Raw genomic sequence first — 18,204 nt, forward strand, 5'->3', positions numbered from 1 at the left:
TCATTTGTAAGACCTTTATTTATATAAATAATATCCACCATATCAAACAAATATACAACGCCATGCTTGCAAATTAATGCTTTGCAAAGAACTCTCATTGCTGTTCCTGGTTGAAATTCCTCGAGCTGAGAGTGTCTCAGGAGCCTGAAGCTGTAGGAAGCTTGTGACGCACTCAGTTGTGACCTCTCCTAGCAGGAGGAGGCACTGTGGGAGCAGGTCTCTCTGCTGTCCTCCGGCGGCTGGCTTACCACCGGAGGAGGTGTTCTGAGGAGCAACACAGGAGCCTCCAGCCTGTCCAGAAAGCGGAACAGGATGGAGCAGAGAATTCACAGCCATCATGAAGGAAATGACAGAGCACCCTCAGAATGTGGGACAGAAACACTTAGCCTTGGCAAAGCCTCAGGAGGTTAGACTGCAGAGGACGATCCATCTGTAATTTAGGTAGTGGGAAGGTAGTGGTGAGTGGGCATGTACTAGGAACCTGCGTCTTCAGCTTGGTAAAGACTGTGTCCCCAAGACGAGGTGCTGATGGTGTCCTCTAGTGGAAACACAGTGACTGCCAGGCAGAAGGATGCTTTGATTTTGCCCCCTATGGAAGATACCTATCTACAGGCTGTAAAGCTTTGCTCATGCCAGCTGTTTTTTCTGGTCAGCTCTCAGTCCAGTCACCAACTAGTCATATTTGGCCATATTATGGGCAATAAAATGCCTGAAAAAACAGAACACTGTGGTATTGGTAAGGTGCCTCCAGCAGAGGACACCTGGCTAGGGAGGGAGTTTGTTGCAGGTCTGATCTAAGAGGAAATGCTCAGTGGATGAAAAGTACTCCAGAAGTGAGAGCTGTGGTGCTCCTCCCTGAGGTGTGTGAAGAAACACATGGTAACTGATCTGGATGTCAACACACCATCTAAAACGCCACAGCCTCAGCCTACACGAATGAGAAATTGAATCTGAGGGACAATGCAATGTGGAAATGAAGTGTGTTTTCCAGTAGATGTACGCTGGAAAGACATTGCAGAGGTGAGGTGCCTTGGTGGTTCCTTTCCTGGCTGGGTGGGATGTCCACGCACTGATCAGTACTGACCCTGAGCTGCCACGGCTCTCATCAGAATTAATAGAGGTTGAGTGGACTTCCTATTTCTGCATTGGAAATATCTTGCTAGACACCCAAAATTGCAGCTCACACTTGAAAATTTTGGCCATCAAATCTTCTGCTTTCATTTTAGCCTTTTATTGTCTAGTTTCAACCTCTCCTAGGTCACGAAACCTGGACCCACAGCTACTGAAGCTTCTTCCTTTCTGGGCAGGAGGCACTACAGGGCCCGGGCCTGCACACAACCCACCTAGAAAACCTGCTGGCTTCAAGGGAAGTTTGCAAGCTGAGCTACCTGGGCTGTCCAGGACTCACTTCAATACTCTCAGTTGAGCTTTCCAATAACCAGCCAATTTTGCTGTGAGCACATAGGCTATACCCCTTAAATAGTGATGGTTTTCAACTTCCTACCCACATCCAGAAGGACAAAGAAACCGTTTCACAGGGGAGGACACAGAGCAGCTCAGTGTAGTGCAGCTCGAGGAGCCAGGAGACACGCTCCCCGACGCCCTCACGAATCCAGTGCGGTGCGTGCAGTGCCAGTGAGAACACACTCGCACAAACGGCTTTGCGGGCCGCCTGCTCCCACCTGGGCAAGGCTAAACCCAGAACTCCATTTAGTGGACCACCTGAATTAGCTCTGCAGGGACTGAGGGAGGGCAAATCGCTCTCTGGCAGTGTCACTGCAGTCCTGGCTATTCCCAGCTAGCAGTGGATGAGGTGTGAGTCTGGGGAATGTGTCTTTAGAAGATCAGCCTAATTCTCCTTGGAAATGAAAAAGTAAGTATAGTCTTATCTCTAGTCACAGGGCTGGAAGGAAGAAAGATGTAAAGAGGCAAGAAGAGAAAGATCTGTTGTAAGGAGAGAGTTGGAAATCAAAGAACAAGTGTTTGTAAAGTCTTCTGATTGATGATGACTTTCACTTCAAAGTCCCAGAGTTTTAAAGGCGTCTCGCAAATCATCTACTTCGTACAGCGGCTGCAGGACAAAATATAGATGGTAGGTCAGTTGTCAAGTGAGCAGGAACCTATGAAGATGGGGAAGGAGGAAGGAATCGCAGGAGATGGGATGAAAGGTGGAAGAAGGGGAAGAGAATGAGCAGATATGAAGGAATTCAGGGGAGAGGCATGAGGGATGTGGAAAGTGAAGACAGGAATGAATGAAATGGCAGATGGCGGAGATGGGCAGCTAGAGCAGAAAGGAACAAGAGTGAGGAAGAGAGGAAGAAGCTGAGGGGAAGAGACACTGGAAGGAGAAAGAAAATTGGCCCTCACCAGGAGGATTCGTCGAAGTTTCCTGGACAGATGGACAGAGTTTTCATGCAGCCCTTCCCAGGCTTTGAATGTCTTTTCCCTGTTCTCCACAAATGTGTTCCAGCAGTAGAAGTAATCTGTGCAATGCACGGGGGAGTTACAGGGTGCTCAAGCCTGCCCCAGAGAGGACACTGACCTCTCCTAGGATACTAGGTCATCACATCCTGCCGTTCTCTTCTTGGGCTCCTTGTCCCAGCTTCTCCCACCCTGCTGGGTTTCCCCAAGCCCCCTTAGCTTTCCGTCATCTCTTTCTCGCCTGCGCATCTCACCTTTGAAAGTCATGATGGCAATTTGGGCCCCGGCCCTGTGCAGGCGCCTCAGCCCCTCGGGCTCTGCCTTGCGGTCCTCGCAGAAGTACAGGCGGGCCGTGAAGATGCGGAGGGTCAGGTTGGGGTAGGCGCGCAGGAAGTTGGCCACGTGCCGGGCGCAGTCATAGCAGGGGCTCCAGGAGGTGAACCAGGTGATCCGGTAGCAGCGGCCTGGGTCCAGGTCCCAGGCTGAGATGTAGCGCAGGAAGAGCACCTCCACGTGACAGCCCATCTTCATGAAAGAGGGAGAGGGGCAAGGAGTGAGGCGGGGAGGGGGAGCAGGGTGTAAGAGGGGTGAGGAGGGAAGAGTGAGCTGGGTAGGGTGTGAGGGAAGGAGAAAAAACGTTGGGGGTAGGTCCTAGGGTCAGCACTCAGAGGGAGAAGGCACAGTGGTACTCAAGTGGAAGACTGGCTAGAAAAGCTCAGTGGCGCACTGATGTGTAGGTGCGTACGAGAGGAATGTGTGGGAGCCAAGCAGAAAAGTAGGTAGACTGGTAAAGCAGCAGGGAGTATGGAGGTCTTGCTGCTGACACACTCGGAGGTAGCAAAAAGTACAGGTTTACCTGGAGGCTGCATCCCCTAGACAGAACGCACCAGTGCAGTGTCCATGCTCATGGACGTGTGTGCCAGCACCCTCGGTGCTGTCGCAGCCCTCCTTTCCCTGCTGCCCCAGGCCAACTGGGGCTGCATGCACCTCAGCATGGATGTAAGAACAAGATGCCAAGGTGTTCCCTGTACCTTATTGCGCAGGTATCCAAAGTCCAGGGAGCATGATGTAGCACTGTCACGGCGCTTGACAACATAGCAGAGGTAGGTTTCACGCCGGCCCTTGGCCCGGCGCAGGTTCTTGAAGTTGTAGAGGAATAGTTTCCTTTTCATCAGGAGGCTGCAGAAGACAAAAGAGAATTTCCACTAGCCCCACCCTGCATCCAGCAGTTGGCCATGTCTTTGCTGAGGGCTCAGCACCAAAAATATCCTCCTCATGTCCAGGCCTCTCAGTACGAGAAGAGCACCAGTGATTTGCATACAATATGTTAGGGACAGGGTGCAGACGTGACTGTGGGGATGAAGCAGTTGACCTTGTGAGTGGAAACAGTAAGTGAATTAGTAGTGATTAGTCAAACAGCAACTATGGCTGGGTAGAGTGTGAAAATATCTAAGAATATCCAAAGGGTGGACACCAATGAGGGAGAAGGATGAAAGTGTCTGAGAAGACCTGGGAAGATGAGAGTGTCTGAGTTCAGTCATCAAGAAATATTATTTTTGCTGTATGAAACCCTGAAAAGCCACTGGGGCAAGGGATGGATGGAATTAGAGCCTCTTTAGAGAAGACTGAGGAGGGTATGATTGAAAATGTGCAGGGCTAGGGGCTGGGGTAAGGCGCCACACACTAGCTGACAGAATATATAATGGGGGAGGCACGCTGACACCCCGCCAGGCACACGTACCATTCCCCCATCAGACAAATGTCAAGACTGGCAAGAGCCTGCTCCCATGCCCAGGGATCCTGCCGGGACAAGGCAGTAGGAGTGCGGGGAGGGTAAGGTAGTCACGAGCCATATCTAACAGCCTCACTGCCAAGTGGAGGCACATAGGCAGCTGAGAACAGCTGTGTTCGTTGAGGTGAGATACTTACCTCCCCCAATGCAAAACAGAACTGAATGGGTTAAAAATAATCATGCCCTCTGTCATCTTTTCCCTCTGATAGACTGATGCTCAGCAGGGAGGTGGGGTTGGTTTAGGTGCTACTGAGCTGGGTTTTCTGGGAAGTCTCCAGTGAGGTGTAGGAAAGGGGAACTGAGGCTTGTTAGGAATTTAAATCCAATTTAAATCTGAGAGTCTAAGCAAGGAAAAGTTTCTTACGCAAAATCCCTTCACCTGTTTGCCAATGTCACCATAAAGCTTGAGCACTGCAAAGCACTTAATCTCCAGCTAGCAGCGGCATCCATCCTCTCTGCTCCTCCAGGAGTTCTGTCCATTGTGCACCCTCACACGTGGCCACTGCACCACAGGTGCTCACTCATCCATGTCCTCACGCACATCCTCTTGCCTTTTGTTACCGAGTGCACGTGCTTTGCTTTCCTGTAGCGCTTGCTATTGCACCTCACATCACATCGCCAGAGACGTATTCTTCCCACAAGCACCCTGGCTACCCTGATTGTCCCACGAATAGAGAAGCTACCTGCACACATCCTCTTTTCTGCCATGTCACCCTCAGCCTGCAGCGCAAAAATACCTGTGCTGCTCACACAGAAAGAGCAAGCACGCACATACTCAGTTATGCCACTCTATGCAGACATGCTGCTGGAGCAGTAGATCGCATGGGAGTTGTGGCCGTGTTTCCTGCTAGGAGAAAGTCCATAGAGAAGACAAGGCTCTGCAGAGTCCTGCACACACTCAGAGAGCAAAGCATCCCTTCTAGGCATGTTACTCAGCCCAGCAAGAGCCTCAGGCAGCTCTTGGAGGTCTGTGCTGTAAGCACTGCCAGGGCTCTGCTCTGCTGGGTTTCTAGGTTGTGGCAGGAGTAGAGCACAAACTGATCCCACTGCATTTCATCACCCCTTTCTCTGGCAGTTCATCTTGGGTGCGTGTTTCCCATACCCACTGCATGTTCTTCATCATCAGTTTTGATTTATTTCTTACACGTAGAGCCACCCTGCTTCCTCTACCACCTTAGATTCACCCTATTTGCACAGTTATGAACATGCTTGTATATTCCCTAATAGACAGACAGACAGACAGACACACACACACACACGTTGGTCCCCTCACAAAACCGCCAAGCAGTGATTCATCTCAGGCTTCTCCCGGTTAGACGTGTGTTATTGCAGGGATGTGGGAAAAACTCTCCCCCGTAACAGAGGTGCTGGAGAGGGGACACCCCTTCTATGTGTGACTGATCCTCAGGTTGTCCAGAGACGATAGCCCAGGGAATCATGTGGGAAATGAGCAGGTACGACAGGCCAGAGGCTTGCAAAGCTCTTACCTGGGGGGTGCCACAACCGCAGAAAACAGAGCAGAGCAATTGTGAAAAATGCAATCGCTCGTTGAAGAACCATATAAGCCAGGTGAAACACAATGACAATTATGCTGATGTTTCATCAAAGCCCACAAGGAAAAATGCTTTTCAACACATTAGAAATTTAAGGGAAAATAGGCTTTCCCTTTTCTCTTTTTTGTGAAGTTTTAGGCAAATGCATTTGCTTTCAAAATGTTTCTGATTCTTCTTCTAACTGTCCGTTTTCTTACTTCTTCCCATTTTTCTCTATTCAGTGGTTTTGCCCCTGCAGAGCAGCATGTGGATGCAAATAACGGTGAAGAACAAGAAATGACCCCAAAACCCAGAAAAATGAAAATTACGATCGCTTGAGTTATTTTTCACCGTCCTAACAAAGTGAAAACGATTTTGAGTCACAGGAGCTTTTTGTTCAACCAGAAATGGTTCATTAACATCAGTTGCTATTTTCCATTCTCTCTGGAGTTCACTGTCCCAGGGGTTTTTGCTAGGGAGGATTTCAGAACATGGCTGGTACAAGAAGAACAATGAATTAACAGATGTTGTGGAGAACAACTCAGCAGATGTGCAGTTAGGTACGAACTGCTGGATACATGAGCAACTCCTATAGCTATAGTATAGCTCAAGGGAAAGCAGCAAGGACATAGGAGCTGTGATTATACCCGGCACTGATGTAGACAGAACAGAGATCTTCTCCTCAAATAAAGATCCATGAAGCCAATCCTCAAATCAGAGTGAAGGCCCCTGAATGTGTGAACGATATGCAATTGTGGAGAGTGATTAGTAATAATTAGCTCGCAGCATAATGGCAGTGCAAGTAGAGCAGTCCAGTGCTGGCACGGGTTGTGCTTACAAGCACAAGGGTGTGAGCAGCAGAAAGAGACTGATACAGAAATCTGTTGCAAGAGAAAGAATAGGTGTATAAGGAGAGAAGAGTGGGCAAGGATTGAGGTGCTTAGGTGGCAGATAGCATCTGAATATTCATCTTTCTGCTGTCTTTTTTTTGTTGTTGTTTCTAGAAAAGAAAAAGAATGAAAAGGAACAGAGAATAGTAATGAGAAAGAGAAATGACAGAAAGGGAAAAGAGTACAGGGCGGCGGACAGTCAAAGAGAAAGAATGAGAGACACAGAGATGCACATGCAAGAGCAGGACGGGGCAGGGAGTTAGGTTACTGAGTCAAACAGTGAAAGGGACAGTGAGCACTGAATGGGGAGCGGGTTAATTCTAAGAGAAGGACCCTTGTTTCGTATATGAGCAAGAAACTGGAGGCACTCCTTTTACCTGTCCATGACTGCCAGGGTCTCTCTCAGGTGATGGGATTGCAGAGAGGTTGTCTCGCAGGCTCCGGCTGTGCACCCCTCTGACTTGATGTACAGAAGTGCGGGCTGTCCCCTGTGTCCCCTCCCCATTCACCCCTATCTACCCCCCCCCCCCCCCGCCGGGTTTCATCGGGGTGTGGTTGAGGGAGGAGTTAGAAAGGTCTCCTGGAGCTGCAGGAGCTGAAGAGCAGAGGGTTGAGATGCGGAGGGGCACCAGTTCTGAAAGATGCTCAGCACCCATTGGCTGCCTCCCCCCCCCGCTGCTCTCCCCGCTGGGCCCTCCCTGCCTGCAAAATTATTCTGAATTTTTATCAATAACATAATGAGGCAGGAAGCATTGTCTGGTGGTTAGCGGGGGGCCTGGGAGCTCGTGTACCGCTAACGTGAATGTGGGCAAAACCACACCATCCCTGCGGGCCCCGGGTCACGCAGCTGTGCAGTGGAGACGGTGACGAGCCCTGCCCGCCGAGGGAGCTCTGCACAGCGCCCGCAGAGCCCAGCTGGAAGGAGCCCAGGGAATGCCAAAGTGCTGGCAGGCCTCCCCCTCCTCTGTGTCCCCCCGAAAGGCCCGGCAGCTGCTTGGCAGCGAGGGGCGACACAGAAGCCGAAGGAAGGAGTGAGAGGGACGCAGCTCCGGAGAGCCCGGGGTTTGACGGGGAGCACCTGGCCCCGCTTTGGCACCTGAATGCAGCCATGGGTGCCTGAGCCAGGCTGACATGCCAGGAGCGGTGGCGAGCCTGCATGGCAAAGCTGTGTGCAAAGGACCAGCGGGGAAGGACTCAGGGCCTGATCCTGCTGTTGCAGATGGCACCGGCACTGTGATCTGCCAGCGCTGGGGTGGCTGCCGGGACCCCCCACCCGGCGGCTGTGCCCAGCACGTGTGCGGCTGCACGTCACGCCCGGGCTCACGCTCAGGACGCACACGCTCTGCTCCGCTAACACCACACTCTGCCACCCGGGCTGTGCTCCATCACCGCCCCCAGCCCCTGCCGGGCACCCATCCCCTCTGCAGGGCTGGGGGACAGCCAAGGGAGGGGGCAGCGGGTCTGGCTGGGCAGGGTGCTGAGGAGGTAGCTGGGGGACATTCTGCTCTGTTTCTGCCTCTATGGCTGAGAAACAGGGTTTTTGTTTACCTCATGCTAGGGTAGTTCTTAATATTTTTTTCTCTGCTTGATTTACTTTTCGTATTAATTTTACTGGCTTTCAGCATGCTAGGACTGTGTGAAACCAGTATATGCAAACACATGAAAAGGAGAGACGAGTCGCCAGAACAGAGCAGATGACTCTAGCCCAGCACTCTGAGCGTACTTGTCTTTGAGAGCGGCTGGCATGGCACACTTCAGGAGAAGAAGTACTCCTGGAAGGGCCGGGGCTGGGCTGTCCGACTCCTTGGGGAAACGTCTGGGTAGGGCACATGCTCAGCGGCTTCACATTTTGGCAGCTGCATCGGTCTCAAGGGTTGTGGCAATTATCCTCTTTGGGGATCTGGCTGCTGGTGTTTGACCAAAGCTGGAAGAGCCTGCAGTCCTTGCGAATCCCTGTCCTACTGAACAGAATCAAAGGGGACGCTCCTGTTAATGAAACAGCTGGCCCCTTTCAGCCTTTGCCTTAGCAGCACCTTGTGACAAATCTCCTAGGTCAGACCAAGAGTCGTTTTGTCCCCCTTTCATACTAGTTTTTTCTTTCAATATTGCAAGAAGGATGTTTGTTACACAGGACATTAAAAAGAAAAAAAAGCAACACACCCCGGGAAATCTGTTTCTTAGACATCACAACTGTTTGTGTTCCATCAGATAAATTAAGGTAGTTTCAGCTTTATTCGTGTTGTGGCTCCTAATTTCAATAGGCAAAAGCTTGCAGAAAATTTTACATGACATTTTCTGCTCTGAAAGGAGCCAAGAAATATCTTCATGGCCAGCCTGGTGTTCCCCATAAATTAAATTTGTGCGTAATGATTTTCTCAAAGGTTTAACCTGTCAAGTCTCATAAAATATTTAACTAGATCCTTCTCTGGTCTTGCCTGTAAATGGAATTCACTCTTCCATGTTTAAAAGATCAGCACTTTTCCTTAAATATTGAGACCCTCTTTGCACTCCACCGAGGCAAAAAAGAACGAACAAACGTATGAACAGATGAACTGTACTTAGGTCACTCTCTGGCAGGGCTCTCAAATCTAAATACTGATGTAGGCTTTCTAATGCCATTTGTTTAGACCAGCAACTTCCCTCATAGTGGAGGTGTGAGTGCCCAAAGCCAGTGGCAGCGGTACTGTGCCTCCGGCTCTAATCCCCAGAGAAGAAACGTGTTAGTGTGGATGTATTTTTAGGGCCTCATGGCAAGCCCAGGGTGACAGTTGGAGAAGGACCCTCAGCTGCTATGCAGGACTGCCTAAAGCAGGAGCTGCAGTACCTTGCCAAGGCAAGACCTTGCTCATTTGCAGGTGTCATCTCTGCTCTGGTTAAAAATAAGTATTTTGGAAAACCATAGAAAGGTTGCTGGTTGCTGAACCCTAATCTAGCTGCTAGTCCAGCTTCCTCCCTGGCCTTAAATTGCCAAATCTTTAATATACAGTGCGACCCTTTTGGCTGGGAGCTAATGCACGAGGAGGGGTGCTGACCACTCTGGTTTTCCTTCCTTTCTGCTCAATGCAAACTTATTTGGTGAGGGGGCTATGGGTGGCAGAGAAAAACAATTTTACTGAAGATGACTCCATCTCTGCTTCTGATCAAAGCCCGGGTCAGTTAAAGGCTAGTGGGGAAGGCTGGAAAGGGTCCTGTGCTGGTGTGTTTGGGCTGTTACCTAGCAAGAGACACTGCTCCAGCTTATCAGGATCACAGAAGGATGTCCTAGCATTGCTTCAGGCTTCTTGTGTTCAGAGCTCTATTCCCTGTCTTGAAGTGAGAACAGCAGAGAAATAACAGCAGCCTGAAGAGCAGTGGTTAGGTGTAAGGGGTGAGGAGGAGTATCACCATTACTGTTACTAAAGATTCAGAAAGAGAATTGCTAAGAAATCAGAGAGCAAAAATGTGGTGAATAACTAAAACTAATTACCTAGCCCCAAAGCAGAGGAGAGGTTGCTTGTTTAGTCAACAGGAAGCTGCGTGTTGGTGTGTGTCGATATAAATACATATTTATTTTTTCCATTCACCCTTTGCTCAGAAATCGCATTTTGAAACAAGCGCCGACATCACCATTTGGTTGGTTCTCGGGCTGCACACAAGAAACGCAGACACCTGCTTCCCCTCGCCTCAAGTGAAAACCTCAAGCAGAAAAACTTTCTCTGCTCCACAAGTGCTGATGCACCACAGACACTGACTTGCAGCGAGACCCCGAGCAGGGGAATAGCAGAGTTCCTTGCAGTTGGGCACAGGCATATAAATAAGCTGATATGCGTATTTATTATAAGCACATACAATGTAATATGCTTACTTAATATAAGTATATATTAACTATAAGCATATACTAAAGTGCTTATTTATTATACAAACAGTACAATATATTCTGTGTTCATTCCACAAAGACTCATCACCCTATTTTGAACGACAGACCCAACACATCGGTAGCACACTTGCTCAGGCACCTCTGCCAGGCAGAGCACTCGCATGACTCCAGTCCTGGGTGTAAGAAAAAAGCCATGGTAGATGTAGAAGCAGCTTGCTGCCTAGGACATGGGGCGAAGGGCCTTGTCCCTAGAGCTGCCAACTCATCTTGTGACACAGCTGTGGATGCCATACCTAGGGAGAAGTTTTCAGCAGTTGCATGACCAAGCACTGCCTTTGGTGGTGTGGAATATGCAGCACCACGGAGATGTACGAAAGCTGTGAGGATGAGGATGAGGATGAGGATGAGGATGAGGATGAGGATGAGGATGAGGTCTGCCTGGAGTGAACATCACAGGTGTGGGAGGGTGTGTGTGTAGTGGGGGGATTGCAAATGCAAATCTGAAGCACTGTGGGGTGAGTGTCACTGAGGCTACATCTAAGTTAGACAAGAGCAGGGACCCCAGCTTGTGAGACGGAAGTGGGAAGGAGAGAAGGCAGGAGTTCAAGGTGTATAGGAGTGCTACGGGGAGTGTAGGTTTATGAAACCTGGACCCCTGTGCTGTGCACTGCTGCATGCTGCAGGATTGTAGATGATGCCACTGATAAAGAATTGAGGGCACCTGGTTGCTGAGTGTGCGCTAAGATTATATGTTATTATGTGTTTTACTAGCAATTTGGCTTTCCAGGCTTGCACTGCAAAACCTTTACCTGGAGACTTGACTCATCGTTTATTTTTGTTCCACTGTTGAGCTTGTTTTGGTGCTGGGGGATGAGGCAAATTAGGGTGAAACTATTGAATTGAGTACACATTTTTCAACCCTGTGAGTGCCTCTCATTCCTGCCCTGCAGCTCTGTGCTAGCCCAGCCTCAGCCTCCTTATAGGAACTAATGACCCTTAATCCTGACTCTGTGAGCCCAGAATTTTTTCTCTTCCTACCTGTATTAATTCCGCTCCCCCCTCCCACGTCTCTAGGCAGCAGCGGCTCCATCCCTTGCTACCAGTGACTGACACCGGCTGGAATCACCAGCAGGAAGGGAGGAAAGGGGCTGGATCGGGTTGAGGATTTTGAAACCTAGTGAATGGCTCCCCCACAGTGAATGCAGATAAATGTGACCAAAGCCCAAGCACTTGCACTTGTCCTCAAGTGTCCGCTCTAGCTTGAGGCTAAGTGGTTGGCAGCTTATCTCATTTACACTAAGAAAAACAGAGTCTGCAATCAAAGCAGAATGCACCTTCCCCACGCTGAGAGCTGGGTGTGGGGAAGCACCCACCAGAGCTGCTTGCACCTCGCTGCTTCCCACAGCAGCGCAGCTCCAGCCTCCAGCGCACCCTGCCCAGCTGACTTGGCTTCTGCCGCCGTGCTGCGCAGGCCTGGAGAAGACCCTCTTTTTGCACAGGGAGCTGCAGGCTGTGTTCTAGTGTTACTCCGTTCTCCTACAGCTCAGCCCCCTGGTCTGGGCATCCCAGACTCTGCTCCAGATCGCATTTTCCCCCTCCTTAATGGAAGGCACTGGCTTCATATCTCTGTAATCATCTGCTAGTCATGGGGAGAAACTTGGTTTTGCACCACAGTTTTTCACAATGAGACTCACCTTCTAGCTGCGGTTAAGGTTTCACAGACACAAGTTGCCTATTAGCTCCTGTTTGTGCAGTTGCTGCAGCTCACGCTACCCGGTGCAAAAAGAGCTTGCACCTGGGGCCTGGGTGGTAAATCCTGATTTTAGTTTCCCTGTTGTCTTTGGAGAAGCCCTTTGCAGGAGAGGTTGGGATAGAAGCGCTTGGAAGCTCACTAAAGAGCAGCACATTGCATGTTCCTTGCCTTGGAGTCATGTGTCGTGTTCCCTGCAGTTGTACAAGTTTTCCTTGTCTGGAGGTCCTCATGAGCAGTATTCTTGCATCTTACAAAATTTTCTTATCAGCAAAGCAATTATTTTCAGAAGATTCAAGGTAGTCTTGCTACTTCTTCACTTCCTCCTCCCAGAGTTCAGAGCTGCTCCTGTGCTCTCATCAATGGCCACATCCAGAAGGTTTGTGGAATGTCACCACTAACCTCCACTCCCTAATGCCAAAGTAGAATCTGACACCTTGATCCTCTTCCAGGGGGCCCAGTGCTCTTGGCAATGGGGATGGAATGGGAGACCCACCCTGAGGCCAATGGAGAGAGGGGGAAAGGGGTGAAAAGTGATTCTCATTTCACACATGACGAGGATCTCCTCCTTTGCTGTGGTATCTCTGCTGTCTTCCTTCTTTGCTAGTGCACTGCCGTGCCTGGCTGTGCTGACTGTTAGCGTCAGTTAATTCTTTAGCCATGACCACATGGGAGGCTCCCAAGTTTCTGCTGTAAGCAGTGAGGTCTGAGCTGTGACACACTCGAGCTAGCTGACCAGGCAGGGGAGGGTATCCGAGCATCTGAGAACTTCCCAGCTAATTTCATAGGATTTTAAAATGTCCATTTTGTCCAGCCAAAAGCATGGGTTCTGCTTGGATGAAAAGGCTGGTAGAAGCTCCTAGTAAGCAGGGGAGAGAAAGAAGAGGAATAATCTGAAAAGGAAACAAAGACCTGGGAAACTACCGATTAGGAATTATTAACAGAAATTTTAATTCACTGGTGCCCATTGGTTTTACACAGTACTTGTAGCATTGTTTCTGCTTGCCACTCAGATGTGCCCCCAGAACAGCTATATCTCTCTAAAATATACAGCCCTTGCATTCACATACACAACCAGTTAACTTCCCTTGCCCCAGTCTGTACTCAGTGAGGGAACACCATGTCCACTCATCGCTTCTACCATTTCTGTGCAGGTACCGGTAGGGTAGGGCACAGGCACATTTACTTTCGGGTGGCTAGCTTGGTCGCATCCCAGTTTGGAAAACTGGTAGCAGGACCAAAAAAGCTTACAGATTGAAGAGCTAAAATCTGCCCTGAAGCAGGGCCCCTCTCAGGGAACAGAAATTGCAAAGGGGCTTGCAGAGACTATGAAGGGTTCAGATGCCTTTCCTAAACTAAACCAAAGGGAAACTACAGAGATACCAGCTGATGGACAGCGGAGCCAAGAGAAATGGTGTAATGATGGTGCTGGGGCTCAAGCAGAGCTGATGAGATAATTACTTGTTACCACGATGTGGAGAGTCTCAGGAACGACTGCATTCACACTGCACCAGGCAGAAAAGAAACTCACGAACTATTTCTCCACAGCGAGGACTAGGCTGGAGGCCAAGTCTAAGCTGCTGCAGAAGAAAACAGGTTTTATTTGCTAATCCATAATAATGGCCAACACCGCTTGCTCCAGCTGATCTGTGCTATTTGGGTACCAGACAAAGGACACACTGAGGTGCAAGCATTTCCCAGTGGGTGTGTTTGCTGATACCATCTGGCTTTGGTGCTACAAGGGAACAGTCAGAGCTGTAAGCCTCACAGGAATGCCGTCAGCGTGCAAAGACTTTGTAGGTGCAAGGCACCCAGTGCAAGAAGTGGCAAGCTGACGTGCATCAGTGTGAAACCAAAACCTTGGTCAAGATGTCACGCTGGTAGGCTGTGCTGGCTATCATGTTTGAAGCAACTGCCGCTGCAGGTGCCGCTTCTGCTCCAGCCTCTAAGGCACCAGCTAAGGCACTGGAGAAGGTGGCATGAGAATCCAAGTCCTGCAAGCCCCCACTCTCCAGCGGGGCTGATTTAAGGGCAATGACTGTCTCCCAGAAGCACAGAAGAACTTTCTCTCACCACTCTGAAAGGGAACTGAAGGCAACGCAGTACAGGACAACAGCTGCACCAGGCTGGGGCTCAGGAGCCAGGCAAGAGCAGCACAAGAAGACTTGGTACTTCTAGCTCCTTCAAACTCAACAACAAGCCAAGAGGAAGGTGCCAAGAAGGCAGCAAAGGGCAAGAACCACCTGTTCCTTGACTGGCACTGCCAAGAAGCCCCGATTACCTGCGGCTGTGAAGGAAATCCCAAGGAAAACCAAGAAACTGGCAGCCACCGTGGCCAAGAAAGCAATGAAGATCTTAGAGAATACGAAAGCCGACAGACAAAAAAAGGCAAAGATCCAGCTAAGGGCAAAGCAGTGAAACCCAAGGCTACCAAATCCAAGGCACAGCAACAGAAAGTGTCCTCAGGCTGAGAAGGCAGCGCACAAAAAGTAAATGCTGTATAAGCACAGACAGAGTGTCCTGCTTCAGGGACACAAAATGTAAATCCTTTAATTGAACCATTGATTTTCATCATGTTTTGTGTTTTTTAACACAGTTTCACCAAAGGAAGAGAATTAATTGTAATAATTACAATTCCTTGGTTTGCTATAAAACTCAGGCTTTGTATGAACTAAATGTTTCTTCTTGTTTTCTTCACTTGTCTGCAGCAGTGTTGTGGGGGAGATGGGGACAGAGTCTGCCCACAGCAAAAAGAATAGAGGCAACAGATGAAAGCTGCAACAAAGGAATTTCTGATCTGACATCACGAAAATATTCTCCATCTTAAATGTGGTGCAGCACTGGAACAGGTTGTGGATTCTCTGTCCTTGCTGACTTTCTCAAAATTCAGCTGGACAAGGCTCTGAGCAATTTGATTAGCTTTGAAGTTAGCTCTGCTTGGTAAATTTCAACATAATTTTTGCTATGATCTTAAATGAGAAGGTATACTATCTCAACAACGACATTTATTTTTGAAAATGCACAGCTTCATGTACATTTATTCTTATATTTAAGCAGGTAAGTTCTGACATTACTTATTATTTAGACCCATTTGTTTGTTTATTAGATTACTTAGACCCATGTTTGTTTATTAGATTTTGACAAGCTGTATCTGTATGGAAATTGCAATCTTAGTAAAATGCCCAAAACAGCATTCTGAAAGAGGATTTATTAATTAAGTGAATATATTAATTAAGTGAAGCCTTGCTCTACTGATGACTTTCACCAATTCAGTTTTTTAACATACTTCAACATAGTAGCAGTGTGTACATGCAGCTTGCATTTTAACTGATATAATTTATATTATTGAAAACACCTTTATTTGAAAAAAACGTTTACATTATGAGCAAAAGTGGACAATCAAATTCATCCATGATGTTTCACACACTTTTTGAACAGGTCTTTTTTTAACGTACTAAAATCCAGCTCTCTGTTTTGTGGGAGATTATTCCAGCTTGCTACATTACGAGGGGTGAGGATGGCAGGGAACAGAGGGAAATGCAGCAATACGCTGAAGATCAGAGAGTAGGAGATGAAGAAGAGATCCAGAAACAGAATTCAGATTTCCTCTGCCCCAGTCAAGGGGCTGCTCACAACTGGACAGATGTACACTGTCTAACAATGCCAGACCATGGGCTGCCAGGAGTAAACGTTATGGCATCATGCACCTTTTAAAACTTATTTTAAAAAAAAACAAACCAACTTTTTTAAAATTTTAAACTAAAATCCATTTTGTTTCAACCCGGCTATTCTTTACGTAAGAGGTGCTCTTTCTGGACGGGCTGCAAGCACCACTCCCCTCTGCAAAGCCAGCCTGCAGCCCAGCCGGCAGAATGCTCCTGAGGGATCCCTCCACCCTTGGAGGCCTGATGACAACACGTTTTATTGTGCTGTGGGTTCTTGTGGACAAGATCCAGGTGACACGGAGCTTCTAGGTGACGTGGCAGCTGCTTCCAACAGCCTCCTCTACTTTTCCCACAGCACTCCCCTTCCTCCTCTCCTTGTTTCTGCAACCAGCGGCCACCAGCTCAAGACACGCGGTTGCAGTTCCCACAGCGCACACGGTGACCTGAGGTGCCATCTCCCCTCCCTGCTCTGATGAGTGTGTCTTTCCCTTCAGAAAATCCTGAGCTTGGCAGCTGAGGGAGCCAAAGTGTGTGAGAACTGGAGGGCAAGAGAAAAGGGGAGCTGGCATGGGCCAAGCACTGCCCCCAAGCCCACTGGGCAATGCTGCGTGCCACCTCATTGAGCACAGCTCCTGCTGCCCACTTCATCCCCACTGTCCTCCTCACTGTGTTTCTTGCTCCAGGATAAACTTACCAACAGAGAAGAAAGAGGAAAATAGGGGCAGAGAACAAAGAGGAGAAGGAGAGATGGGAAGGTGGAACAACTCTTGCTTTCCAGGTGCAGCAGAAAGCCCACCACGCGGCCAGCTTCCCTCATCGGGATCTCCAGCTCCACAGACCCAGCAAAGCGAGGTAGTGCTTCAAACTGGGGACCAGACATCAGAGCACTGGCCTTGAAACAGCAGCATTCAAACTGGCAACAGCAATTGGTACTCAAGAGATGCGACAGCAAAATAAACAAGAACAACGGTTGTAGGGGAAGTGACTGCAGGCCATCCAACTCCTGCTCCAGGTCAGAAGAGTTTGTGAAAATCAGCCACAAACCCTAGATCATGCTTCTGAAAGGGGACTCTGGCAGTGTGCTTTGAGGCTACTCCACCTTCGTGAGAAACAGATCCAGCTGGAGCTATATTTAAAACCATCTTCCCCGCTTACAAGAGATGGCAGCACCCAGAAACCAGCACCACCGCGCCAGGACAGTTCAGGTGGGAACAGCAGGGGAGGTAAATGTGTGTGTGGGGGGTAAGTGCTAACCAAGATGGGGAAGCCTGTCTGCAGACCCCAGTACTGTAAGGAAAAGAATAAACCGAATTACCAAAAGCCGATGGCATGTCACACTCTGCTCACAGTCAGTGGAACGCACTGATAGAGGGACACCGCAAAGGCCAAGAGCTCATGAGTCCGAGCAGGATCAGGCCAGTGTGGTGGGAACAGCACCTACGGCCACTCGGGTTCAGGCTGTTTTCATTGTAACCGTCCAAGACAGGGACACCGCAGCGTGAGCCAAGGAGCATCGATTCCAGGGGACAGTGTTGCGCAATAACCTGCATTGTGTGGTTTAGTCCTGAAGAATTATGGCCCGTGGTCAGAGGCAGTTTAATGGCTAATTTGGGTCACAGCCACTTTTGTTCTAGAAATACCATCGAAATGCAGACTTGACTGCTTGCACATGAAGACACTGCCTAGTCCCCCCTGCTCTGACTGCTCCATCTTTTTGACCGAAATCTGCACAGTCAGTGCCGGATAAATCTACGCAAGTCAGGAATTCAATGAAAGAGAATTTTCCCCATTCCTTTTGACCTAATGTGCGATGTATAATGTAGTCTTTCTGTTGTTCCCATTACTGAGTTACATGGCTCTAGCAAACAAATTCTTCATTGCTTACATTCTGATTTTTCACAGCTCTTCTCTTCTTTCAGCCATCTTACCATTTTACCTGGAGATGGTAATTCTCTACCGGCAAGCCATGGCGCACACACGGTGAAAAGATGTGTTCTCAGTGCAAATCTCATGGGCTGGGGGGAGTTATCCCTGTGTTCAGCAGCTGTCAACTGTCAGGAGAATCTAGCACAGCTATCCACGGGAAAAAAATGCTGAATTTCTGTATCCCTAGGAAAAAGAATTAACTCCCACGAAGCCCTGTGATTCACGAGTGAAGGGAGGGTGGCAACAGAGGACTGGCCAGCCGGGAGCGAAGAGATCCAAATGCAGATTTGGGCTGGAGTCAAGTCTCCCCACAAATGTGGAGGAAATACAGCTAAAGACAAATAAACCCAAACACATGAGAGTTGCCAAGAA

General features: G+C 49.0%; 1 protein-coding gene across 1 annotated transcript; it reads right to left on the reverse strand.

Moving 5' to 3' along the window:
• Positions 1-7,111, reverse strand: AICDA (activation induced cytidine deaminase). The gene is made up of 5 exons (XM_005446043.2): positions 7,013-7,111; positions 3,453-3,600; positions 2,676-2,946; positions 2,368-2,483; positions 1-2,071 (listed from the first exon to the last, which is right to left on the reverse strand). Exons 1-5 carry the CDS (start codon positions 7,018-7,020, stop codon positions 2,018-2,020), a joined length of 597 nt encoding a protein of 198 aa, XP_005446100.2. The 5' UTR covers positions 7,021-7,111; the 3' UTR covers positions 1-2,017.
• Positions 7,112-18,204: the final 11,093 nt, after the last annotated feature.

Source organism: Falco cherrug, chromosome 5 (assembly GCF_023634085.1).
Source record: "Falco cherrug isolate bFalChe1 chromosome 5, bFalChe1.pri, whole genome shotgun sequence".
In the NCBI taxonomy this organism is placed as follows: Eukaryota; Metazoa; Chordata; class Aves; order Falconiformes; family Falconidae; genus Falco; species Falco cherrug.